We start from the raw sequence: 27,967 nt of genomic DNA, 5'->3' as shown, positions 1-27,967 counted from the left end.
AGAGCAGGCATTTTTGCAAGCCTCATGGTCCCTCTCTTGCTTATCATGGGATGGACATTGTGGCAATGCTGAGGAAAAATCAGCAGACCCTTCCCTTGAGGTGCTCACAGCGTGCTGCAGGATGCAGACAGACAGACAGACAGACAGCAATAGCACCAGACTCTGCTCTAGGTGGAGTAGAAGGCAAAGTGGGGGTGAAGGGCAGAAAGCCATTTGGGATCATAAGTGATATTTTTAGAAGAATGACCTTGAATTTTCTCAAATCTGAAACAGGTGACTTGAGAAACATCTAAGATTTAATTACAACTCACCAGCGTGTGGCGGCTCCGGGGCTGAACACCCTACGCTGCCGGTGAAGCATCTGTGGCTAGAGACACAGCAACGCAGAGCTGATTGCCATGTGCCTAGCACACAGGGGCAGTGCTTGCGGCCAGAAGCACAGTCAGAGAGACCCTTTAAGGGACAAAAGAGAGCGGGACCATGGAAAAGGAAGAGCAGAGAAGACAGGGTGGCCCCACGAGCAAAGAAGGCTCAGCACAGACAGAAATGCAGTGTGATCAGTGCTATCGTAGGCCAGACACCTTGAAGATGCTAGAAACTTTACACCAGTCCAGCATTCCTAATCCAAAGATGTGAAGCACAAAATTCTCCAAATCCAAAACTTGTTGAGCACTCTTGTGACGTCACAAGTAGAAAATTCCCCACACAATCTCATGTGACAAGCCAGTCGAAACACAAGTGCATGAAAAACGTTGTGTGAAATTACCTTCAGACTATGCATCAGGGGTGTCTATGAAACATCAGTGAACTTCATGTTTAGACTTGAATCTCATCCCCAAGATATCTCATTATATAGATCCAAATACTCCAAAATCTGAAATACTTGGTCCCAAGTGAGTCCTCTAGATGGGTTAACCATTGTGGTCATGTCCTCAAAATCTCAATGGCTTAACATTTTAAAATTAAAATTTTGCTTGTCTCTTACACTTAGTCAGGGAGGTCACTGAAATGTCCTGCGAGGCATCTCTCCGCCTAGGCCCAGAGCACCACACCCCACCTCCTGAGTCCATCTTTTTGTGGATTTAAGGGAAAATCAGTGTCTCGTTGGCTAGGTGTGGTCACATGACCCTGGCAAGGACTGATAATGAGTTCCAATGAAAATTCAAGCGAATGGAAAGTCCCTTTGGGGATTGGCAGGGGTGACACTGTGTGAAATGTGGGCCCAGGAACTCTTCACTTGTTCACCCAACAGCGCTCTCAGAACGCTGGGGTTAGGTTCTGAGATTCAGGAGAAGAGTCAGGGTCTCTGGGCTCAGCAGCCCCTGTCACGATACTAGTATAATAAGTGTACTACCATTTTGTAAGTGCCACGGAAGGAAGGGACCAAAGCCCAGTGGAACCTCAGTGAGAGCCCAGAAGCCTCAAGGAGTGGGGAATGAGAAGACACACCCCTGATAGAAACGGATGAACATGGAGCTGTTGGCCGGGGAAACTAAGCAAGAGACTGACATGGTTCAATGTCACCAATAGTGCTCATGACACATCCATCTCTCGCTGGGATGCAGATACAGAACAGCGTGCCCTTACGACGTCAAGTCAGATCTGGAAAATGTGAATATGGACTGATTTTCCCTTAAATCCATAAAAAGATGGACTCGGCTTCCTTCGTGGTAAGAGCCATACAAAATAAAACTACACTAACATGGCATTTGTCATCTACCAGATTGACAAAAATCCCAGTCTGACAGCAGGCTGTGTCGCCAAGGTGCTGAGAAAAGAGGTGTTGTCACTCACTGTTGGAAGGAGTGCACACTGACTCGACCCAGCAATGGAGAACTTGGCAATGTTGATCAAAGTTGAGTGTAGGTACTTGTTGACCTAGTCATCTTACCATAGGGATTTATCCGACAGATACATTTGCACACTCTTGAGTATGAGATTACTCACTGTGGCATTGTCAGTAAAAGACTTAAAATAACCCAACAATTCACATTAGTAGACTGATTTCAAAAATTACAGTTTATAAATGATGCTGGAAAAACTGGTAATCCATATGGAAAAGAATGAGACGAGACCCTTGTTTCTCAACCTGCCCCAAAGTCAACTCAAAATGGATCAAAGAGCTAGGAATTAGACCAGAAACTATGCAACTCCTAGAAGAAAAGGTAGGGTCAACACTCCAGCATGTAGGTTCAGGCAACGACTTTCTCAGTAGGACCCCAAAGCTCAGGAAATAATGCCAAGAGTTAATAAATGGGATGTCATCAAATTAAAAAGCATCAGTACAGCAAAGGAAACAGGAATGTGAAGAGAGAAACTACAGAATAGCAGAGAATCTTTGAAAGCTACTTTTCTGACAGAGGATTAGTATCTAAAATATGTAACTCAAAAAATTTAACAAACAACCTGATAAATACATTGCAAATGACGGAAACAAATACCTCTCAAAAGAAGAAATACCCATGACCAATAAATACTTGAAAAGATTCTCAACATCATTAACAAGTAGGGAAATGCAGATCCAAATGACACTGAGATTTTATCTGACTCCAGTAAGAATGGCAGTCATCAAGAATACAAGCAATAATAAGTGCTGGAGAGGGTGTGGAGGAATAGGAACATTTTTACACTGTTGGGGGGATTGTAAATTAGTGCAACCACTGTGGAAATCAGTATGGAGGTTGCTCAGGAGACTAGGCATGGAACCACCATTTGACCCAGCTATACTAGTCCTCAGAATTTATCCTGAAGAATTAAAGTCAGCACACTGTGGCGAGATAATGCACACCCATGTTTATAGAAGCACAATTCACAATAGCCAAACTATGGCACTAGCCCAGGTATCTGTCAATGGGAGGATAGATGAAGAAACCATGATACATATATACATATATATACACATACACACGTGATGTTTTATTCAGACACAAAGAAAAAATTAAACTATGTCATTTGCAGAAAAATGAGTTGAACTTAAGAACATTATGTTAGGTGAAATAAGTCAAACTCAGAAAATCCAGGGTTGTATGTTTTCTCTCCTATATGAAAACTAGGGAGGAAAAGGGAAAGAAGATGGTGCATCTCATGAAAATCAAATGGAGGTCAGTAAAATAGAGGAAAGGAACCAGGGACAGAGAAGAGGGAAGGGACAGGGAACTACTAGGGAATGACATTGGCCAAATTATATTTTAATATCATATGCATGTACAAATATGTAACAACAAAACTCACCGTTGTATATAATTGAAATATACCAATTATAAATATGAGAAAAAAATCACAGTTTATCTATAAAAATAGTACACATCTTAGAAAAAGGAATAATGAAGCTGTTCATGTACTAAAACAGAAACATTCAAGAGATATGAGCTAAGTGAGAAACACAAAGTATGATACATCATGTAATATGCTACCTTTGATATAAGAAAGGCAAAGGCAAAAATCTGTGTTCAATGATAATATATAAGAGTGCTTAAGTATAACTGTCAGGATAGGCTAGGTTATGCTTCAGTAACAAATGACTTAACATCCTAGAAGCTTATACAATATAATTTTTACTACTTGTGCTTCATATGCACTGCAGATTGGCTGTGTCTCTAATACATACCACCTTCACTGTGAGACTAGGACCAAGGACAAGGAACTAAAGGAATTTTGCGGGTTTTATGGCAGAAAGAAAGAGACATGGTAAACCATGAATTGGCTATTAAACCTTCCATCTCAGTGTGAACCAAGTGATATTTCTGCTCACATGTCACTGAGCAAGCTAGCCACATGACCACTTCTGAGTGCAGCAGGGCAAAAATGTGTATCCTGTGGGGAAGGGTACCATCAATCACCGGGTTAATAGGATAGACGTGTGTAGGCCTCTCTCTGGGAGAGGAATCAACTAACTCTGCCCAAGATTGCAATTTTCTACTGAGAAATTAATATAAGAGTGATTACCTGTGGGATCAGATTGTGGAAACTAGATGGATGAGACGTAGGAAAAAGACCTATATTTTTCACTTAACTTACATATGCATTTGAACAGAGTGAGTATACAATATATTCAGAAGTATATATGTTAAGTCAGGTTCCTATGTAAAAATGTATCCATCCCCCCTTATCTGTGACATGACCCCTTGAGCCTTGGGTATATAATCTGAATCCACAGAATGTTCTTACCGTCCTATTGACAATAATTCCAAATAATACTTACTCAGTGGATCAGAATCAGTAACTCACAGAAATACAAAAGCAGCTCTCCATATTCCCTTCAAAGAAGACTAACTACTCAGGGGACCTGGGAAGGAGCAAGGATCTGGATGTAACTCAAGGTCCCAGGCCACTCAATAAGGGACGCTTGGGTCTCCACTACGTGTGGGACTCCAATGACTGGATAGATGAGGAACCCACACATAAAACTTGTGGGAAACCTTGAGGTCTGGAAGAGAAGGAAAGCAATTAACTGAAAAATGAGCCCTAAGTTTACAAGCTAAGAAAATGTATGCTAGGTCATGATTGGAGTGCAGGATGGACTGGGGAGCCATTCAAGGCCAGAGACAAGAACAGCAGGAGGAGGCAACACCCAAGTTTGGACAATCAAGGGCTAGAAGTTGCTGGACTAGACCACCCAGGAGTCCGGGCCAGGCTTCTGACTGGGTTTTCAGAATTGCATCCTGTGGCTCAGGCTGACCCTACTGGGAGTTTACAGTCCCTAGAGAGAACTCGGGAGGAGGTTCCCAAAGCTCAGCAGGGAGTAGCAGGAGCTGCGCTGCAGCTCAGGAGGTTGAAAGCAGCCATTTGTGCTCACGCTTCACTTGCAGATGCTCTGAGGATGCCTATGGGGACCTCGATGGCCTTTTCATGGCATTGGAGAACTTCCAGGGGACTCTGCCTATGGCTGACCACTCTCTCTTGTGACCCCCCCACTTCTGTCTTCCAGTATCACTTCAACCCCTCGCAGTCCATCCTAGTGATGGAAGGGGACGACATTGGGAATGTCAACCATGCCCTCCAGAAGGTGTCCTACATCAACTCCAGGCAGTTCCCGACGGCAGGCGTGCGGCGCCTCAGAGTGTCCTCCAAAGTCCAGTGAGTGGACGCCAGTCTGTCTAGGACCCTAACTATCCTGGAGGTAGCAGGGATGTTGCTTTGGGAACATTCCCTTGTGAAACAGGATTTGCAGTTCTTCAGTGTCTCTGCTCTCGCTGGGAGGCTGCTGCGATGGATCTGGTCTCCTTTGTGCTTTCTTAAGGAAAATACTGTTTCTCCAACTTGCACCCGCCTCTCTGTGCTTCATTCTACATCTAGTCTGAGGCCTGGGGGGGTGGCTTCCTATAAATTCTCAAAGGACGGGGTTTGAAGTGGTCTGATTTGAAGACACACTGCCTGCCCAGGTACATGGTAGGCATTTGGCAAAGACTTATTAAATTGAATTAAACGAATCAACCCACCCTCCCAGAATTCCCGAATAAAGCCAAAGGAAGAAAGGGCATGGTTCTTGTCCCCAGGGATATGTGTTAAATTAACAAAATGAAACTTGTACTGCAATCTTTGGATAGCACACTTATGGCCATCAAATCACTTCCCAGCCAGGACAGCCACCTGGGAGGGTCACTAGGAAGAAGGCCCCAGAGAGACTCCCCGGGGGAGGAATGGAGTCTCCAGGCACCTAGAGTAGAACGACTCAGAGATGAACAGTGGAGAAAGATGGGACTACCGATGACTGCATTGCTGGGGCCTGGGAAGGAGCAGTTACACGCAGGAGGCAATGGAAGGGTCATTCCCACCCCTGGAGGCCTGGGGGTCGGGTGGGCACCTCCAAGTCAGTTCCACATTGGAGCAAAGAAAGGGCTCAGACCGGCCAGTGAGCAGCTCTGAGACAGGCTTCCAGAAACTGCCAGGGGAGAGGAACTTTTATGCCTCTGTGGCCCAAAGACCCAGCAAGAACAATTTTCAAAGAGGAAACATTTATTTGGCGCTCATTTATTTGGCAGCGGTCTCAGTCCATAGATGGCAGATTCCATTGCTCTTGACCCAAAGTGAGGCAGAACATCATGGTGGAAGGGTGCGGAGAGTAAAGCAGTTCAGGATATGGCAGAAATAAACAAAACATAAACCCCAAAGGCATGGCCCAGTGACCTACCTCCTCCAACCACATCCCACCTGCCTGTAGGTACCACCCTGTTAATTCCTGTCAGTGGATCCACCCAGATGGCCCTTCCCTTGGGGACCTTCCCAATGCATGCAAGATGATGGCTGCCTCCAGGGGTACCATTTGACCCAGGGCTCGCCATTTGAGCCAAGATTTTGGCCTTGATGACATTGGGGAATACCAAGGACACGAGGGCCACCATGAGGTCTAATGAAAGAGACAGACCCACTAAACTTTCCTGATCTCAAACCATGAGGCAGGTTCTGGGCAGCCTTTTTATAGAGGCTTCTAGATTCTTAATACAAGGACGATTATATATATCCTCATTATATAGATGAAGAGACTGAGGTTCACAGCCGTGGAACACCCTACTCAGTCTCCCAGCCTAAGAATGGCAGAGTCGGGCTGTGGACCCCCATCTGTCAAACTTTTCAGTCTTTACTCTGTGGTCATGCCATTGAGCCTCTCAGATACTTTTGTGGCAATGCATCAGGAGAAAGGAGCCACAGCAGTCTGTCCCCACCCCTGGGAGAGGCACACTTGTGTAATTTCCCAGAGAAATCTAACACACACACTGCAGCAGGAGACATTAGCTCTGGGCTCTCATGCAATAAGTTGGCTGCAACCAACCGGTGAGACAACAATTTGCTTCTAAATACTAATGCAATTAATATAGCAGTTGCTATCTAGTTAATGTTGCCATTGATTACTTTGTTAAAGGATAATGAAAGCTTTAATAGTTCCTTGTTGATTGCATAGAAAACACCCACTCCTCCCAGGAGCCAACCATTGAAATCCCTACATTGCTGGAAGTTGGGACTATAATGTAGCTTTGAAGCTCTGTCGATCTCCTCCGAGACTCCAGAAGCTCACCCACAGCTCTGGAGCGGACGGTTGGACCGTTTACTTGTCAGTGCTGTGACTGAAACTGTCTTTCCAGGTGCTTTGGGGAAGACGTGTGCATCAGCATCCCTGATGTGGATGCTTATGTGATGGTCCTGCAGGCCATCGAGCCCCAGATCACCCTCCAGGGCACAGATCGCTTCTGGAGACCTGCCTCCCAGTTTGAAAGCTCCAGAGGAGTGATCCTCTTCCCTGACATCAAGATCGTGAGCACCTTCACCAGGGCTGAGGCTCCTGGGGACATGAAAAGCACAGGTACAGGTGCCTATGGGGTTGTGGGGAAGGTGCGCCTTCATTTCTTGTAGCCATATAAAATCCTGCTTCAGGACAACAGTGCCATTCACCATGGCGGGGCAATGCACAGGAGCAAAACAAACAGTGCTGGGAAAAACCCCAAATGAACTATCGGGGGTGGGAGGGATAGATGGACTGGAGAATAATGGCCCACCCACACGAGCACCATCGATGCTAAATAATAAGTCAAAAAAGTAGGATCACACCATGTCTCCACTTAGCAAGGTGTCAGCTATGTAAGAAGAAAAACAAGAAAGGCCAGGCTCCATGGCACACACCTGTAATCCCAGCAATTCAAGAGGCTGAGGCAGGAGGATCTCAAATTCGAGGCCAGCCTCAGCAACTTAGCAAGACCCTCAGCCATGTACAGAGACCCTGTTTCAAAATACAAACAAAAAGGGCTGGGGATGTCACTCTGTGGTAGAGAGTACCTTGGTTCAATCTCCAGTACCAATAAGAAAGAAAGAGAAACACCAAAAAGAAAAGACTGCCTAAGAGTGAGTGATATTCTCCAAGATGCACGAGGAGAGTCAATTTGTTTTGCTTCCCTTCACTTTTCTGAAACTGCAAAAAAAAAAAAAAAAAAAAATTGGGCAAGCATTATTCTGATGAATCACCAGAAAAAAAGCTAAAGATGCACAAGGAACAAAATATCATTTTATTAATATAAATGCAGTAGAAGTTAGAAGTCACTCAGCAACGTGGCTCTAATCTCTCGGGAAGGTTCCATTCTTGGGAGGTTTGCTCAGGCAAAGAGTAAATTATCTGCCAGGGAGAAAGACTTCGTTGCACTGAGAGCTACTGTGTGTGCAGGCAGGGAACCGGGGGAAGGAAGGAGGTAGTGAAAGCAGGAGAGGGGAAGAGACTTCCTTCTGTTACTAGAGGGGCCCAGGGTTCTAGGGAAAGCATCTGTTTGAGATCTGTTCTTTCTGCTTCTTCCAAGAGAACACTTTCAACCCTCCTCTCTCCCTCCAAAAGCCACTACTAATGATGTGTTGGTGCCAGTAGGCCTGAGTCCCTGCAGAACTGCTTCTATAATAATCCTAATTATCCACTGCCTTCAACCACACCAGTCCCTAGCGAATGGGGTGCTCGAGAGGCAGCCCTTCTGAGCTCATAAAAATAGACAATGCTTCACCACCGGTCCGGGCAGGGTGGCTTCCCAGTTATGTGCCAAGGTGCATTAGGTCGTGTGAACGTCCCTCTTGCCACTGCCCTCATTTGTGGCTAAAATCAGCCAGCCAGTCAAAGGAAGGCCTGATGACCTCAGTGGCTACAGCCCAAGAGCATCTGGATTTGCTGCATCTGACACTGACACCCAGGCAGCACGGGGAAAGCAATTATCTGGGTACACATTTCACCTTCTATTTATGACAGGTGCATGCAGAGCACACGGCCAAGTGCCCGAGAGCTATTATTAGTACTTTAAAATTTTTACTCTTATTGTTGTTGGGAATAATCATGATTATAGGTGTCTTAAACAAGAAGGCTGATGGCACTTGCTGTGGAGCCTCAGAAACTGGCCCTAGTGTCATCTTCTGCCCTCACTGACTCACTCTTTATGTGATCTCAGTGCCAAGGACAGGAACTTCCTCCCAACACACACACACTGTTAGTTCACACCTCTGCTCTCCTCTCTGCCTGGAAGGTCCTTCCCTTCCTCAGCCCCATTATTGCTGGTAAACATCTCTGCCTACCACCCCACCTCTGTCCTCCACTGCCCTGAGCCCCAGACTGGACCAGTCTCCGGCTCGGGACGTTGCAGACTGCTGGACCTTCCCTTTAGCACACAACATTTCCAGCTCTTGGAGGTGATGATCTGTCTATTAAACTAGATCAGGAGCTCCCCAAGGGCTCAGCTTGGCCGATTCACCTGAACCCAGTGGTCCCTTCAACAAAATGGAATCAAGGGAACTGCAGATGGATGATACCAGCAACAGAGAGCACAGGAAATGGCAGTGAGGACACTTGCCTACCTTCCTACCTAGCGCTGGGGCTGTCACTCACACCGGGAGGGAGGAGTTGGAAGGATCTAACCCCCCTCTGCAAAGAAGCAGAAAAACTATGAGAAGCCATTTGACACTATTGTTAATGTTCGACTTGTCTCCAGTGGATATCATTGGGCTTTCAGATCTTGCTAGTGTTTCGTGAAACCACTGTGGTTGACGAATAGTTAAAAAGTAAATCCATAGAAATTATTTATAATAACATACATATAATGAGAACAATTTGGGGCATATTGAAAAAATTAATCAAAATACAAATTCTTTAAAAATAATTATCCTTTGTGAATCCCTGTTTTTAAGTTTCTATTTTCATGAATGTTTCATAAGGCACAAAATATAGCTAGCCTGCTTTGGGGATGAAGAAATATACTTATCCAAATGGACTCAGTTCACAAATCTTTCAAGAGCAGTTGAAGACCAACTCAGAGGTTACAAGTTTCCCAACTGGGATCAGAAGAACATGGTGTCTAGCTCGGTTCTCCCCCTGAGTCTCTATAACCTGGGGCAGCTCCACCCTGTGACCTTGCACTTCCCCATTGGTGAGATGAGGATAACACTAGTACCCCCTTCATGCCTATTAGGGTTGCATTGGCATAGTTCCTGGCACAGATCACCCTCCATAAATACCAGTCACTTTTATCTTAAGATGAGATTTTAATTTAGAACTTCCAAGCAATGTCCAGCTTTCAAATACTCAGGTGTTCCTCTGAGAAACTTGGAGTCATAAAATCAGGCAGGGGCCACCAGACTGAACAACTGATTAACCCACAATTATTAATGAATTATCAATTAATTATTGGTTATATTATGCTGACTTAATTGATTATGAATTAATAATCCAGCTCCATTTGAACCATGCCTAGTAACAACTGCTCCACGGCAGCTTCTGCATCAGACATGGGGGATCCAGTCAGGTACTTCTGCCCTTGAGAACCCCAGAGCCTGGTGGGGGAGACGGACACACACAATGGCCACATGACGAAGCTGCGGGGTCAGGGTGCCAGGCCACTTAGCTCTCCCCTAATTGAGGGCTGTGGCAAATGGAGGCCCTGGCCTGAGCAGGACACTATTTTCAATACTCCCAAGACCCTAGCTCTCTCCAGGAACAAGGAAACTGAGTGGCAGGGAGTTTATCTAACATTTTTACAGCTTCTGGGAGGTAGAGCTGCTTTCCAGTTTCTGACTATCGTATTCACGCCGTTCCCACTAATTCATGCCACCCAGCCTCAGTGCCACCTGACAGGTGCGCGATGGGCCTGGTATTTGGGATTGCACAGCCTCGTCTCCCGACCCAGCCCAGCTGCAAACAGAAGAGAGATGAAGAGCAAGGGCTGCCATCCCAGCAGTCCTCATGCCTGTGTCCCCCACCTCCACCTTCCCACAGCTCCCAAATCGGCAGTCCTAGAAGAAATGCTTCACAACTTAGACTTCTGTGACATTCTGGTGCTTGGAGGGGACTTGGACCCTCGGCAGGAGTGCTTGGAGCTCAGCCACAGTGAACTGCACCAGCGACACCTGGATGCCACCAACTCCACTGCAGGCTACTCTATCTATGGTAAGGTCCTGCTCAGCACCCCCCAGCCCAGGGGTCCTCTCTGCACCACCTCAACTGGGGCCCGGGTGTGGCGGCACCTGTAGGCAGCCCTGGGGCCAGCTGGAGACCCTGGACATCAAGGCACAGTGTCTAGACTCTCCTTTGGAGAGCTACTCCAGCATCTTGGGGTATGGTCCCCCAACCCAACTCCTGGCAAAATCTGTAGAAACCAGCAGGAAACTTCTCCTATAATGTTTGATCCCAATGTTACGGCAATATTTGGGAGACTGAGGCCCAAACATTCCAGTAGAAATGAGTCTTTGTGGAAACGCTCGGTCAGTTGCATTGGTCCCTTGGAACTTCTGCTCTGCACATTGTCTACCCCTAACATCTGGACCTCTTAACCCTGATGGATTCACAAGACCCACAAGTTCCAGCAGCCCCTGCCTGTCTCCCCCGTGTCCTCTTCCTCCTCTTTCTTTTGCTTCCTGATGATGAGTGCGGTCTCTTGGCACAGGTGTGGGCTCCATGAGCCGCTACGAGCAGGTTCTGCGTCATATCCGCTACCGCAACTGGCACCCGACTTCTCTTGACACCCGGCGGTTCCGGATCAAGTGCTCAGAGCTCAATGGGCGCTACACTAGCAACGAGTTCAACTTGGAGGTGGGGACACTCTGCGTTGTCGGGGAAGTCCTGAGTCACCTGTTCAGTCCCTCACTTTCAGGAGAACTATTACAATTGGCCCACCTGCCACTCCTGGTGACTATCACCCCTTCTTGCTCTTCCCAGGTCAGTGTCCTCCACGAAGTCAGAGCCTCAGACAAGGAGCATGTCAACCACCTTATTGTGCAGCCTCCCTTCCTCCAGTCTGTCCATCACCCCGAGTCCCGCAGTAGCATCCAGCGCAGTTCAGGTAGGACACCTAAGAGGAGCGACCTCAGGATGCGGGGTGGTCACTGTGACTCAAGATTGTCCACTAAACAGTTAGGTGGCAGCAGCTGTAGGCACTCAGAACTGTGGAAAGGCATCCTGCCATGGAGAAGATATGGGTCCTTCCTGGGAGGACCCGGCTGCCCTAGGGATCCAGTCAAGTAAGCGAGACATTACGCACAATACATAGTAGCTGAGGTTGCTACAAAATTAAACCAGTACCTTCAGGTCTAGCTCAACAACATGCCCTGGATGAAGCTTTGCCTGAAGCCCTTACATGCACTCGCACACAGATAGCTTACATAAATACACACACACACCATATTGTAAAGTCTCCTGTCCATACCACTGTGGAGCACTTACCATAGTGTGTCATCTGGGGCCATTTGTGTCTCTCCCTACTAAACTTTAGAGTACCCGGGTCTCAGTGAGGGCTCCCTTGTAATCTGAAGGGAGAAACCTGAGGTACAAGAGAGCTGGCATTTATTGAACACCTACTCTGTGCCTCTGCAGAAACTCACATGGATTAATTCACTTATTCTTTGCAATGACCCACAGACAGGAACTATTGACTCTGCTACATAGAGGATGAAAGTATAGCCCAGACAGGGTCAGGGGCTGACCCAGAGTTCTGGGGAGAAGTGCATTTTAACCCAAGCATGGATGCTTGGTTCATACTCCATCGCAGAATGCCCTAGGCCTTTGCTCATCCTGCCACGTGGGTTCCTCCCTCCTTACAGTGGTCCCAAGCATCGCCACAGTGGTCATCATCATCTCCGTGTGCATGCTAGTGTTTGTGGTGGCCATGGGCGTGTACCGAGTGAGGATTGCCCACCAGCACTTCATGCAGGAGACCGAGGCTGCCAAGGAGGCCGAGATGGACTGGGACGACTCTGCACTGACCATCACGGTCAACCCCATGGAGGTGAGACTCACATCCGGCTGGGAACTCCGGGTCGGGGGCTTCTCCCTCCACCCAGCTCAATTATTCCTGTGCTCAGAGTCTGTCCCTTCATCCAGCTGTCTATCCACCAGGTCTTCCTGTCTCGGCTTCTTCCTCCCTCTCAACCTGATCAGACCGTATTTTGCCACCAATTATATTCTCTGATTAAAAATGTGGGAATTGTTCTCACACCACAAATGGAACCAGAAATCTGTTAAGGCAAGGAACCACATGGTGTCTATTCCTTGCCTCTCCCGTTGGTTCAGCGCTGACTAACACTTCAGGACTTGCTATTAAATCCTTGATTAACTGGCAGTGCGAGTTACCCGGCTTTGCTCCAGAGTGGCTGCAGAGTTCAGAATAAGCTAAAAAATACAACAGCGAACCTGCCATTTATTAAGCTCCCCATTGTGCCAGACCCTGTATGTGGGGCTCCATATTCAGCACCCCGTGAAATAGGGTCATCATCCTCAGCTACCAAGGTGGGAAACACATGAGAGAAGATAAATAGAGTGCTCGGGTTCCCAGGATAGGTATTCAAACTGTCTTGTCATATTCTAAAGTTCATTTCGTTTCAGTCAGTGGGCAGCCCCCAAATCCGTCCATGATTGTGCAAGACCCCTGCTCTGCACAACTACCAAGGAAAGCTACCTGCTCATGCCCTTGGCCCTTGGGTGCTGAGCTCAGGGAAGTAGGAGACAATCAGGAAGAGTCACAGGAAATAACAAAGTGGTCAATCCAGCCTGGTCCCCAGTTTTGCCCTCTGCCCAGTTTTGGTCTCATGCTCTGATTTCAGAGCCACCATGCCAATGTGGCTCTGTTTCTCTAAGCACCTGCTGGGGGAACAGTGCTGAGCCCACCTCTGTGGGGACTCCAGAACACCATCCTCCGAGAGCTGAGCCGCAGATGTGGAAAGCAGGAACAGTCTGAGGACCAGGGAGCAAGGGCGAACCTGGTGATGTCGGTGCCCAGTGAGGTTGAGTAGGAAGAGCCTTGGGGGCTGGAGTATGCGGGGAAGAACAGAGCTTGAGGAGGCTGCCCAAGGGAGGCCTTGAGGAACAGGTAGATTTGGGGGAACCAAAGTAGAAGAGAGACATTCTAGAGAGAGGCTGTAGCCAAGCAAGGAGACACCTCTTCTATGACCTGGTTCACCAGCCCAAAATGAATCCAGAAACAAGATTTTGCTGGAATCATCAAAAAGGTAGAGGGAGGGAGGGAAGGAGGGAGGGAAGGAAGGTAGGGAAGACTGGGACTGGAAAGATGGGGTACAATTTGAGGACACAAGCCAAGGGGTGAGTGCAGGCATGGGGAGTTAAGACCTGGTCTTTGTTCTTTCCAAAGTAATGTTTCTGAGGCACACCTGAGTCTCGGCTTAGAAGGTCTTCTGCTCCCAGCAACATCATATTTCATCCTGGAAAGGGGTGCAAGATTAAATGCTGTACTCTCACGGAGAAGCCAAGGATTGCAAAGCTCCATTTAGATTGGCTTTGGAAATGCCAGACAAGTCCTGGCCTGACAGGTTCAGTCCCCACTGGATGGTACTCCCATCCTCTGCACTAACGCTGACCTGCAGTTCATGTCTGCAATTGGCTGATCTTCAGGCCCTTGTGTCTCCCCTAATTTCCCTTCATCCAAAGACCTCCTTCCCAGAAAGCCTTTCTTCGGTTCCCAGGAGTTAGCTTGAAGAGAAGGGAGTCCCCAGGGACCCTTAATGTTTCCTTAACAGAGTAAGAAAGGTAAGCTCCCAAATTGCCTCTGTTGGGCCCCTGGTGAGTGTCTTCTTTCCCTCTGTGACATCCAGAAACACGAAGAACCAGGCCACGGGGAAGAGGAGAGCGAGGGAGAGGAGGAGGAGGAGGAAGCAGAGGAAGATGTGAGCTCCAGCAGCAGCGACTCTGACGACAGCGAAGAGGAGGAGGAGGAGGGGATGGGCAGAGGCAGGCACGAGCGGAGTGGTGCCAGGCAAGCCCAGCTAGAGTGGGATGACTCCACCCTCCCCTACTAGTGTCCCAGGCCTGCTCCCAGCCCGCGTGTCCCTTTTGTAAAGCCCGACCCAGTGTATGCCCGAGTCTATCACGCTCGCCGCCGATTTCGATGACAGGTCTGGGTGGCCTTCTCCGGCTTTCTAGAACCTGCCCCACGTGCCTTGGGCATTGATTGTGTCCAAGCAAAGGGCAGCTCCAAGAAGCCCAGTGTCACCACCAGTGCAGACTTCAGGGTGGACTTTGTCCTGTAGTCCCCACATCTCCTGCCCTGGGCTCACCTGGCTCCCTGCCAGCCAAGCCTCAGAGTTCTGAACAGCTCGCTCCTTTCTGCAGGGGAGAAGGTCCACCCTGGTGTCACTCCCTCCCCCAGGCTCAGTGTCCCCAAGGCCGTTGGGGTCCAACTCACTGTGTGCACACCTGACTAAGTGTCTCTGTCCACCCACACCAGCAGGTCCTCCCTGCGCCGACTCTCCAAGGCTCCTCTACGCAGGGAGGGTGGCAGGACTTCACATAACTAAGGTCCTAGGGCTCAGCACTTGAAAGAAAGCCCCTTGTTGATGAAGAATTGAGTTTATAGGGAAAGGGACACCCCCTACACACTCACATACACACAGTCCCCAGCCTGGAGACCCTTTCCTTTTGCTTCTTTCTGAGGCCACTTGAGCTTATATGACAAGTCCAAAACCAAGAGCTGGTCTTTGACCACAAGCAGAGCCTGTCCCCAGTTGAAGGGGCCAGCCTGCCAGGGGACAGCTGAGACCTGTGTGGCTGCCCTGCCTGGCTGCCCATCACTCCAAACCACCATGCTCAGGGAGCATTCCACCCGGACCCCACCCCCCAATGTCACAGTAAGGGAGGAAGGATGGCTGATGGAGGGACAGATGGGGCTTCATGGCAGACAGTCTTGGGAGACAAGCGGGTGTGGCTGGACTCCCTGGCCCAAGCGCAGCCCCCAGGTTGGCAAGGCTCCCTCCACCGAGCCTCGTGGTCCTTTATCTCCTGTGTCACAGGTTTTCCTCTTGAGAGCGTACACCCCTCTCCGATAGATGAGAAAATGTGTGAACTGCAACTGTCCAAGGTGACAGTTTGGAAGTTTAACTGCTGGGGATTAGAAAGATATTTGCAATGATAGAGGCTGTTTCTTTCTTCTCATAAAAGAAGGTCTAGGGGACAAATCTATCCAAAATCCTAATTTCTTTTTCTTTCTTCTTCTTTTTTTTTTTAAATAAGAAAGTCTTTTCCATTGCCACTCTATTGTGGACACATCGTGAGGAAAATTGTTGCTATAGTAACCAGGGGGTGATCTTTGTGACCAAAAGAATACCAGTCAAGAACTAAGGCTATTACAAGACTTCCACGAGGCTCTGAGGACACGTTTGCCTCAAACATCTCGGGTACCTCTTTGTCCTCAGTGTGTTCGAGCTGTCCCCTCTTCTCACCCCTCCCCGAGCCCTTCCCATGTTGGTTTGGCACAGGTGCAGAGTGGGTACCTTTAATTAATCCCCTTGTCATCCAAACACAGAGCTTAAGTAGGGGGGACCATAGACAATGGCCTCTTATCCAGCCTCCACCCAGCCAGGGTCCATGGAAAGTCTCTGCAACCCTTTGAATGGCGAAAACTACTTTATACAGCTTTTTCTCCTGAAGGGCTTTTTAAATTTTTGGCATCCCTCATCCTCCTTCACACCTCACAATAACCCAGTGAAATATTTGAGACACCTGTTGTTAGACACATTTTCATGATGAGGATACCAAGGCTCAGAGATGCAGTGTCTTGCTCAAAGCCATTCAGAGGTATAGAAAAGACTGGATGCCTCACCCTCCACTTCACTTCCAGGATTCTAATGACCCTCCCACCATGCACCTAACAGGCATCCTGAGCACCTACTATGTGCAGGCACTCTACCAGGAACTGTGGGGAAGGGATGAAGTGCCCTCCCCTCAGAGAACCTGACAGTTGAGGAAGGGACAAACAGGCCCTATGCAGGCACATGAAGAGGGAGGGGCGGGAGAAATCACAGGAAAAAGAGGGACATGTTTGCAAACCCAGCCAGGGCTCTTAATTTTCCCCTTCTTGGGAAAAACACTAGAAGAAGCTTGAGTTTTGATATTCATTGTGAAGAAATAGATGCATCTCCCATGTGAATTATGCCAATTAAACTCCCCTCTGTTGTTTTATCCCCCCCAAAATCATGCCTGCACATCTACAGGGGAAAATTCATAGGATTGGTTAGGCCCCACAATCCCATTATTTAAATAAAAAAGAAATTCTTCAAACAGGCATTTAGGAACTACTGAATTCTCCCAAAGGGACGGCAATGAAAGGAACACTTTATATGTATAAAGCCAATCCTTTCTGAATTAGCTTTTCATTGCAAATGTTTCACTCTCGGGTTTCTGAGAGCACTTTTCTTCCTGCTCTGTCTTTGCAGTTTGGTTGGGTGGGAAGGTGTTCCTCAAGGCCTCTGGCTGTCTCTTGCAGCCACATTACTTATTCATGGTTGGATGAGCTATTGGGAGCACCGAGCAATCTCTATATGTTTTCAGGGAGTTGGCACAGAGCATATGAAAGTGGCACTTAGCTAGGACAGCAAAGATGTGGCATTTGAGGAGCCATTTGGTGACCAGATTCATTTACAGAGAATCAGTAGTGACAGCAAACCAAAGCCCTTTCCTTCAACTTTTGCTACAGAAGGTCATTCTACATGCTGGCTCCAAAAAATGAGGCACTGGAATGACAGTGCCCAGCCAACAGGCATCCCCCTGCTCCCCATACTTACTCAGGACCGCAGGTGAGAACAAAGTGGGAGTGGCTATATAAAAGCCGTAGAAGCTTCAGGAGGCTTCCAGATGAATGGTGGGTAATATAATTTGCCCTCCACCAGATTTTCTGACCATAAGTGAAAAATGTCATTAATCAGCCTGGCACTTTCCGGCCCCCATACACTAGCATTTTTGGAATCAAAACTCTCAGATGACCTAGATACACTGTGACCTCTCAATCAGACAGCTACAGCCCAGGAAAGTGCAGACTCATCCCCACAAGGACTCACTGACTGGTTTGACCACTTTCCAGCCCAATGTTGCCCTCCAAGTAGACAACACCGTCTGGGGAACACAGCTTGAAAATAGATAGTCTGAGACTTCTCAGGTGACTCAGGTGGCAGGAAAGAGGAGAAAGTGGAGGCAGAGACTGGAAAAGGCCAATAGAGAATGAGTTACCCCAGCGGAGTAAAGCAATCGCCTAGGTAGTGAATTGTCTTAAAGTATACGAAGCCTATATTCTAACAGATGTAATCAAATTCTGTATGGCTGACCAAAGCCCAAATTCATCTAGTTGCCCTAAATGTGATTTCTGTGGGATCTCTTTTCATTACCACTGGTTTTTTTTTTGTTTTTTTTTTTTTTAATTTAGTCATTCGTTTTGTCATGTAGCATTTAGACCAAATACCTCTGCATTTAACAAGGGCTGTCCCTTGTGGACATGGATACCCCAGGAGTAAGGTCCTGCTGGGAACAACATCCCCCATTCCTATATGCCAGGGATTAGCAAACTTCACCTGGAAAGATCCACATAGTCAAGGCTTTTAGTTTTATAGGACATATGGTTTCTATGGAGAGTACTCAACTCTGCCTTGTAGCTTCAAAGCAGCCATAGACCATGTGTAAACAAATGAGTGTTCCAATAAAACTTTATTTATAGACATCAAAAGAGTAGACAATTTGAATGTACATAAATTTTACATGACTTGATTTTTTTTTTCTTTTACTCTTTTTTTTTTTTCATTTTTTTTATTGGTTGTTCAAAACATTACAAAGCTCATGATATATCATCTTTCATACATTTGACTCAATTGGGTTATGAACTCCCATTTTTACCCCAAATACAAATTGCAGAATCACATCGGTTACACACTCACATTTTTACATAATGGTATATTAGTGACTGATGTATTCTGCTACCTTTCTTTTACTCTTTTGATTATGATGTTCATGCACTCAAAAATACAGAAATCTTTCTTAGCCCACAAGCCATACAAAACTAACTGCCAATCAGATCTGGTCCCGAGGCTGTAGTTTGCTGACTCCTATGGACATGCATGGAAAGCAGGCTTCCATTTCCCAGGCAAAAGTAAAATCCACGACCTTACCCCCAGCTCCACTCCCCATTGGCCTATGCTCCAAAATCAGGAAAACTTTGTTGTCCTTCATTTTAAGATGTTTTAGAAATTCATGTTCTGAAAGTAAACAAAAACAAAACACACTTGCTATTTTTGTACTGACAAACCCATACACTTATTCCTACGACTTGGAGGCCTTGGATCCAGGAACAGACTCATCACTGTGCTCTGACTCCAGAGACCAGTGTTGATTCCCCCAGGGCTCAGCACCTTCCCGGGGCGGCTCAGCCTTACTGATTTCTAAGCAGGACTGTTCATTATCTCAGACTGATTGTCACTTCAGCCCCACTCATGCCTTTGCTCTAAAAATGATCCTGAAGACATGTGACTGCTTGAATCAATAGCAACATAATCAGCAGAAAGCCCTACCCAGCACACTTCAAAATTAGCAATCTTCTTGGTTCTATGACTTGATATTAGCAAGAAGAAGAAAATGAACATTTTTTCCTTAATCATCTCTTCACTTAAATTAAACAAATTGGTTTTACCAAAAAAAAAGTAAGAGGTAAATCTAATTCTTTTATATGCCAGTAAAAAAAGTAGATGATGTTCACATAAAAATCATTTTCCGGTCTCTGGGGGATCCCCAAAGCCTCCTGCAAAGTATCCTGGCAGCTATGATGGTACATGATCCTCTGTCTGCATCAGACATTTATCGAGGCTGACAAGCCAAAGCCCTTGGCACAATTTAATTTTCATGTAACCGCTTTCTGTGGTCCAGCCGTAGGCAAAGGAAATGAGCAATGAAAGTTTTGAAGTCGACTCCAGCACCCTCGTTTCCCTATCTTTATTTGCTTTACTTTATAAATTTATTCTCTATCTGCTCTATAGATCTTGCTTTCGTTTTTCCTTTTGGCTCCAACTGGAAAAAGAGAGTTGGCTTGACAAGCACTATGGATTAGGAGGTGAGCTTCACTCTGTCCCAGGGAGACAAAAAGAGACAGAAGTTACCTCCGCCAGCGCCCCAGGAAGGAATCTGACACTTCCTGTGTGCAGTCAGCAGACAGATGGGAGCCTGCCTTGGCAGCCACATTCTATATTGGAAAATGTGGGTACCAGGCCCTGTGCCAGGGATGGGCAAGGAGGCGAATGAGACAGGACCCTTGCCCATGAGGGTCTCCTGGTCTCATGAGCTGTTGGGATGTTTCCCTGGACAAGTTTGAGAAGCTGTGGGTGAGCAGTCAGGACTGTCAGGGGTAGAAGGGTGGGGTCAGGGTGGTGGGATGACTTGCTTTGGCAGTTATCCACCCTAAGTCAGATGGTAGGTATGATTCTGTCAACACCTTTCTGAGGCAGACTGAGGAGATGTCTAGGGGAGTGGGCACGGTTCCCTTAAACGTTCCTTAATTGTTTCTGAGCCTGACTCTGTTCACTTAGAGAAGAAGGCCAGTCACGGTGCCTGCTGGGCAGAAATAACATGGCTGAGAGCTGAGATTCCGTGAAACTAAACCACAGGGAGCCCTTAGGTAAGAATAGCAGCCAGTTGGGAAGGCTGATCCTGGTAAACGGGCTATCATTAGTCAAGGCCCAAAGGCTTGATCTGCCTGGCATAAAGGCCCCCTGAGGCCCAAATCCAGAGCTGAGAAGCAAAGGCGGCTCCACTCAGGAGGACCTGGGATGGCACACTGCATGCTATGGAGCCGTGGTTCTTAATATTTGGCCTCTGCACCAGCAGCAGCATCCCTAGAAACCAGTGAGAAATGCCAATTTCCAAACCCCACCCCAGGCCTACTGAGTCAGAATCTCTGGAGGTGAGCTCAGCAATCTACCCATGAAAGACCTCTTTGATTCTGCTGTATGCAAAACTTGGAGAACCACTGGTGGAGAGGTTGAAGAGAAGGGCTTATGCTGGCTTTATCAGGAGCTGCTTTCATGATTTATCAAGGTAAAACAGTCAATTGCTAGTGCAGTGACAGGCGAGGGCTAACCACACTCAGGGCCGCTGGACTGCAGTGGTTTCTGGACACACTGGTCCTAGTTCCATTTACCCTCCTCCCCTGAGGCGCAAGACAATTCCTGCCCTGTGCCCCTGCTATCCTAGAGAGAGACACAGCCCAGGAGAGACTATTGTGAAACCATCCACCCATGAAAGACCAAGTTCCTGTCCAATGAGCAGCTCCTCCAGGGCCATATTTTATAAGGAAAGAGTGAACCTGCAGCAATGAGTTTAGAAGGCTGGGAGGCCACTTGGTTCATAGCCTGTATGCTGGTGGAGCACCCAGGGCCTGGCAGAGGGTGAACGGGTCTTCAAGGACAGGTTACTACAGAATTGTCCCTCCATCATGGCCTGGGGTGCGCAGCATCCCAATTCAAACATTAAATTGGATGGGGAATGGATAGCTCTTCTTGGAAGGGCAGTAACTCACTGTACTAAAAGTAAAAACCAAAACCCAAAAACCAACCTGCAGTCTTACTAATTCTGTCTAGACTCTGCAATTCCTAAGGCCTGGTGAGGCACCAGGTTCCACCAAGACCATTCTGAGGAGCAGAGAAGGGAGAGTGCCTCTGGACCACTAAAGTGACACCTCCCTAGAGGCAGGGCCCCACCCCATGACAACTTCCAGTTGAATGAATGGAACCATAGCCCTCCCTTCCCAGGTACCTGATAGGAACCCCGGAAAACAAGATCACACAAAGCTAGTATGGATTCCCAACTCTTACCACCTCTGCGTGCCACCTCCCTAAGGCAAGAGGACTACCCAGTCTATCGCAGCACCCTGGGTGCCAAGCACTGTGCCTGGCTCATGGTAGGGGCTCCACAAATGTTGGGTTGAATGGCATCCCAGAGATCATGTGACCTCAAAGATTGGGCTTGGTTTGAAAAATTAAGATGCCCCAGTGGAGAAAGACCCTTCCATCCTGTCTCTTAATTTGTAAGTCAAGGTCCTTTATAAAATCAGATAAAAGCAGAAAGGAAGTTCAGATGACAATGCTCTTGCACTCCAAATGGAAGAGCAGGAGTGAGCTTGTTTGCTAAATGACCCTTCCTGGCTATAACCAGTGTACGAAGCCCTGTGCGAAGAGCAGGGGTAGATGGCCCCACCTGCTCCATCCTGTGGGTCAAGGGAAGCATCCTCACCGAGGAGAGAAAGCTCTGATTGGTTAATGACCCCCGCCCTATGCCTCTCTCCACTCCCTTTTATCAGATATACTGCAGAGGAAATTCATCAACATGAAGCTCAATTCCCAATAGTCTAATGAAAAGAGGGCAACAGATGAGAGAAGAGCCAGAACACAGACGGTGTGTATTAATCACAGGCAACAGACACGCGTTGGCTTTAATGTCTGTTTGCTTTTATCTTGAAATGAAAATGCATCTCAGTTACCTGGACCCTTTCCACTGAGCATCTCAGAAAAGAAACGGCACACACGAGCGCATACACGCACACACACACAGAATTCTTTTCCCCAGCGGAAAGAATTGTCAGAGAAATAAGCCCAGAGATTTTGTCTATTTGCACTACCCATGGTCTCAGCTACAGACCCCAGAACCTCTGTGGGAAAGAAAGGGACATAAAGGGTCAAGGAAGTAGCATCTGCCCCCTGAAAGGATTCCTTGGCGTCACAGAGATGAGGGGTTCACCTGTGCCTGTGGGTCACAGATAGGAGTATAACGTGTGCATCAATCTTTAGAGGCAAAAGTTCAGATGTGGCACCACGGACCCCCAGCTCCCTCATATGGCTACACAGGAGCTGATGGATTCTGGATTGGGAAGAGTTCTCCTGTTCCCAGATACCTGTCAGGTGGTGGAAATAAGGAACAAGTTTTGCAGGAGGTGAGGGTAGATTTGGGAAGATCATTCCAAAAGTAAGAAAAGGGATATGGAGAGAGGAGATAACTCAAGAGTTGGGGAGTAACCCAAAGGTGGATTGGAGAAGACCAATCCATCACCCAGGAAGCCAGAGAATTGCTCTGTACCTAAAGTTAAATTCAAGTTTCAAAGACATTGCGGCAAGCCTGGTCATATGAGGCACAATTGATGTCAGAGCTGTTGGAGGGTGATTTCAGTTCTGAATTGAACTACCCCTGCTGGGTCGATCCACCTGGTTGCTTCAAGCTTGACCTCAGTGGCTTCCAGAAACAGGATTGTGGATGCCCTGAGCTGGACAGACTTGGCAGGAGATTGAAGATACCAGTCAGTGAGTTTAGAAAAGAAACTGTATGTGGAAGATGGTTGTTCTCAAGGGAATCTGTAGATATTAGAGTTGGGTTTGTTATGTTATAAGCATGCACATTGTAATTTTGGTAAGGAGAAGAGTCAGAATGACTTGGTGAGGCATTAGTTGAGGAAATTAGAGTAATAAATATCAAATATGAGAGAAAACCAGGCTAAGGAGAGTTGATAACGTGTGTGTGTGTGTGTATACATATATATATGCATATACATGTATTCATGTTATATACACATCCACAATACCAAAGAAAGGTATAAAATGAGCTCAATGGTACCAACACATTTCAAATTATGTTACATGTCTTTTTAATTGCTGTTTACTCTCAGCCCTCAAAACACTGGCGATGATGCCTGGCACATTGTAGGAGTTCAGTGAGCATTTGGAAATGAAAGGTCCAGCCTGTCACTACTTGGTGGAGACATAGAGGTATCCTTAAACCTCAAACTGAATGAGCCACAGAGCAGCAGGCCAGCCACACCCCCCTTGGCTGAGGAGAAGCTTTTGTGAATTTGCAGGTCCCCTCTTACTCTCTGGTAGTGAATCATAGTGGGTTTGTACACACCTTGGACCACATGGGAATAACACCATCATGTTAGGTGTGGGAGGGGCTATGGGACTCCCCTCCCACTGTGTCCACCATTTCCTTCGGCCAGTCTGAATTGTCCAGGCTGGTCTCCTCTCAGCCCCTTCCTCCTCCCATCTCTGGAGATGCCTCCACCATTTAGAAGCGTTCCATCAGAAGCCTGTTCAATCCTAGCTGCTCAACCAAAGTGCATGGGGAAGGAAGGTCCAGCTGGAGCCCCAGGGCTGTCCATACAGCCGGGGGCAGGAAGAGCAGTCACCTTCCTCCCACAGACACCTTCAGTCACTGTTCCGGGCCAGGCAGTTCCTGCCAGCCTGGCTGGAGTGTCCCCGAGGTTGACTTCACTCCAGGGAAGGGCCAGCGTGTGCCTGATGCGTGTCAGACCCTGGATTCCCTGGCCGCCTCAGAGAATGGATCTTTTTAGTTTAGAAAATGTGTTTGTTTGCTAAATATATTATCTTGTGTGTGTATGAGTGTGGTTCAAAGGAAACCTTGGAGTACGTCACCAGGATTGTATGAACTTAGAGAAAGTTGAATTTAATTTCAGAAGAGCTCACTGTCCCCTCTGTTGACAAGGGTGCCCAGCCAAGGGAGTCAGAGAAACTGCCCTTCCCATCCCCACCCCTCCCTGGCTAGTGGAGCTGCTGGACTCAATTCAAACCCATGCAGAGTGAGAGGTGCCGAGGGCCCCGTGTGTACATAACGAGGAAGCAAATAGGAGCCATCGCAGGGATCTCTCGGGCTTCTTCCCATTACTGTGATCTTACCCATGTTTGAGTCACAAACTTTAAATTTCTAACAGTTACAATTCTTGCAGTTTTTGAGTAATTTGTTAAATGCCTATTCAACACAGACAGATATTTATTTTCAGCCTTGGCTTGTAAACGCCTACAAACTGATTCATGTTGGTGGTCATTACGACACTTCTGTGAATTGGTGAATAAATATGATTTTAGAATTTCACAGTAAAGGTGACTTCTGAGAGTTTTTATTGTTCAGACTGTTTGATGAGGTGAGACACCAAGAACTGGTTCATCTGGGTTGATGTTCTCTTGGGTTCTATGTTAAATCCGTGCTTGGGCAAGAGAGACAGGTAGCATGTGACAGTGGTGACAAGGTAAATTGGCTCTCATTAGGCCTTGGTCGGGGCACTCTGCTACACCCAGAGCTGGACCAATGGAGACCAGTACAACGACAATCCTAATAACATGGTGCATTTATTGAGCACCGACATGTTACTGGAGTTCTGGGTGCAATCTTAATCTGCACAGTAGGTCATTCTTACCACTAGCCATGAAAAACATTGAACCTGGAGGAGTCAGGGGCACGGCCCAGGGCAAATGGATTGACCACAGCACTACTTCCTCCTGCTCCTCCATGTTGACCTGTGCTTGCACCTAAATGCCACCCAGAGCCACCATGACCCTGAAGCCCACAGAAGTGGGCTCCTCTCACCATCCAGAGCCAGGGGAGAACCAGAGTGTTTCTGGAGGATTCTGCATGTTGCAGTTCCTGTAGCCCTTCTCCTGCTTTGTACTGAGCCAACTCGAGGGCTAAGCCCCAATTTCTTGGAAATTTGGAATGGAACCACCATTTGACCCAGCTGCATGTCACAACAGGCATGCCTGCTTGGCAAGCTCCTGTTGGCACCCCTCCCCGGCCTGCACCCTCTACCTGCCCTCATACCTTCCTCTCACTCATTTCTCTCCACCTTTCTCAGATGGATATTAAAAAGCAAATGCTTCCCTTGTCACTTGGAAGAGCAGCTCCATCATCTTCTCCTCACTTCCTGGTCTTTGAAAACCCATGTCCCTCGTTCTATCCCAAGTAGTGGGTCAGATCTTCTCCCTGAGATACAGGTCATTCTTGCACCACGAGGACTTTTTTCTGCTCCATGTTAAGACAATCTGTTTAGCATGCTCAACTGGATTTTTCTTTTACATTCCAGAGAGTCAAGAAGCCTTAGAAGGTTTGGTGTGTTCTGTGATTCTTCTGTACTTCGCCTTGCTGTGCTCCCATGTACATGTACACACACACACACACACACACACACATGCACTGAGCATCAATCCTTGGGCTTTCCCTCCCTCTGACAAAAGAGCTATATTATTTAACCTGAAAAAAAAATCTGGTTTATGTAGTTTGAATACTGTGCTTCATATTAGGCTGACCTGACAGAGGTTTCATGGCAAAAACTTACAAACAATACCAAAAACAAACGTTGAAGCTATGGATAAAAGTTCTGGGCAGAAGTTTCACAGCAATCATACCTGCGTTCATGCTCCAAAGGAAAGCCTGGGATGTAGCAAGGGCTCGGAAAGCATTTATCAAGATAAACTGAATTAAACCTCCAATACGAGGTCCTCGATGACCTGCCCACCTCCCCATAAGCTTTCATCCAATTGCCCAGCATGAATCCCAGGGCCTGGTCTTCCCAAAGCACATGGTAAACATTCTCATCTCCATACTTTTGCTCTTTGACCTTGAACGCCCCCTCCTGGCTGCCCTTAGACCAGGGAATGATGGGCCCACTGTAGAGATGCAGGATAACTTATCAGAGGGGCCATTCTTGGTTGCCCAGTGCAGTGGGATCCTGCTGTCCTCTGCACCCCTGGAGAGTGTTCTGCCTTATTACTAAGTTCCCTAAGTGAAGAAGGTGGGAGAACAGGATACAGGACGTATTGTTCTAAGACAAACTCAAATACCTGCACAGGTAAGGCAGGCGGGGTAGTGAGCCCAGCTGCCTGGCTGGGGCTGAGGGTGAAAAGAAAATACATGTCAAGTCCAGAGGGGAAGCCTTTTCATCCCATGGCAGGGATGGTGGCCCCTTATTGCCAGATCTTCTGATTTCTAAGAAAAGTCAGAAACATGGATGTCCAGAATGGCAGCTATTATGAATACAAACAACAATAAGCATTGCCGAGAATGTGGGGGGAAAGGCACACTTCATACATTGCTGGTGGGATTGCAAATTGGTGCAGCCAATATGGAAAAAAGTATGGAGATTTCTTGGAAAATCGGGAATGGAACCACCATTTGATCCATCTATCCCTCTCCTCGGACTATACCCAAAGGACTTAAAAACAGCCACTACAGGGACACAGCCACATCAATGTTTATAGCAGCACAATTCACAATAGCTAAACTGTGGAACCAACCTAGATGCCCTTCAGTAGATGAATGGATAAAGAAAGTGTGGCACATATACACAATGGAATATTACTCAGAAACATAGGTTTTCATGTGAAATCTACCAGATTTTAAATTCAGGCAACTGATCCACATTTTTAAAACAAATTCTGTGTTGTCCAAATAAAATGGATCGGCAGGCTGAATTCAATACCCAGACAACTGGTTCTAGAGTACATTCATGTGGACCAGGTGAGTCTGAATAATCAGAAAAGCAAAATGACCCCAGCTCTTCCATTGGGGTTACTAGGTCTTGGGTGTGATGGGTTCTCTCACATGCCACTGGAGAGTGGCAGAAGGAACAAGATGAATAAAGCAAAGATTAGCCATGTGAGCATCTGGGGGTAACCAAGGTGGAGAGGTCTCTGGGCAGCAATATCTGGCAAATGGTTAACCACCACCTTTTAGGGAAGGGGCAGGTCTAATTTGTAACAATTGCTGACTCCTGTGGCTGATTTTAAGCTACCAACGTGAAGTCACTGAACTCAGAGTTGGGAAGGGATGCTAACAATTGGCTTTGTGAGCCAGCTCTGGCATACACCAGACCATACACCTGTGGCACACACCCGTGACCACTGCTCACAGGTCAAGGATCAAGAAAAGCCAGCACACCTTTAACCATGGATAGAGGAGACACGGGACTGCCACCTTCCTAAGGACTCGGCCTAGCGCAGGAAGTCTCGTGACCCACATCAGAACTTCCTTCCCACACTAGGCGAAGGAGGCTGCTGCTTCCATTTGTGGCTATAACTCTTGCACACAGACTTGAGTGGGGACTGCCGGCCACATGAAGCCAGGCTTGGTCACTGAAGACCCAGGGTGTAAGTGCAGGAGCCAGAATGGAGAGGCAGAGCACAGTCTGGTTGTGCTCAGGAAGGCAGAAGGAGCCCTGGCGGAAGAAGGGTCGGGAGGCAGCCAGGCTTCTTCTCTCCATCATCAGCCACACAGCCACCTCCTGGCTCCTTGGGATGGAGACATGAGACACAGCCAGGAGACGTGGAGCAGGAGGAGGAGATGGGAGGTACTGCTCCAAGGGAAGGGGAATTCCCAGTACCAGGTCCCAGGCTAAGGGACAGAGGTTCTCAGAAGAGGCTGGATTTTCAG

At 47.4% G+C, this 27,967-nt stretch overlaps 1 protein-coding gene across 1 annotated transcript in view; it reads left to right on the top strand.

The window, feature by feature from the left end:
- Positions 1-24,644, top strand: part of Clstn2 (calsyntenin 2) — a 346,124-nt gene extending 321,480 nt beyond the window's left edge. The window contains exons 11-17 of the mRNA XM_048794510.1: positions 4,928-5,076; positions 7,080-7,297; positions 10,727-10,897; positions 11,394-11,539; positions 11,666-11,789; positions 12,547-12,731; positions 14,551-24,644. Coding sequence (XP_048650467.1) covers positions 4,928-5,076; positions 7,080-7,297; positions 10,727-10,897; positions 11,394-11,539; positions 11,666-11,789; positions 12,547-12,731; positions 14,551-14,754 — 1,197 coding nt within the window. The 3' untranslated portion in view covers positions 14,755-24,644. The remainder of the gene's footprint in view (positions 1-4,927; positions 5,077-7,079; positions 7,298-10,726; positions 10,898-11,393; positions 11,540-11,665; positions 11,790-12,546; positions 12,732-14,550) is intronic.
- Positions 24,645-27,967: the final 3,323 nt, after the last annotated feature.

This window comes from Marmota marmota, unplaced genomic scaffold, assembly GCF_001458135.2.
Source record: "Marmota marmota marmota unplaced genomic scaffold, marMar, whole genome shotgun sequence".
NCBI lineage: Eukaryota > Metazoa > Chordata > Mammalia > Rodentia > Sciuridae > Marmota > Marmota marmota.
This window is presented reverse-complemented; position numbering and strand designations above follow the sequence as displayed.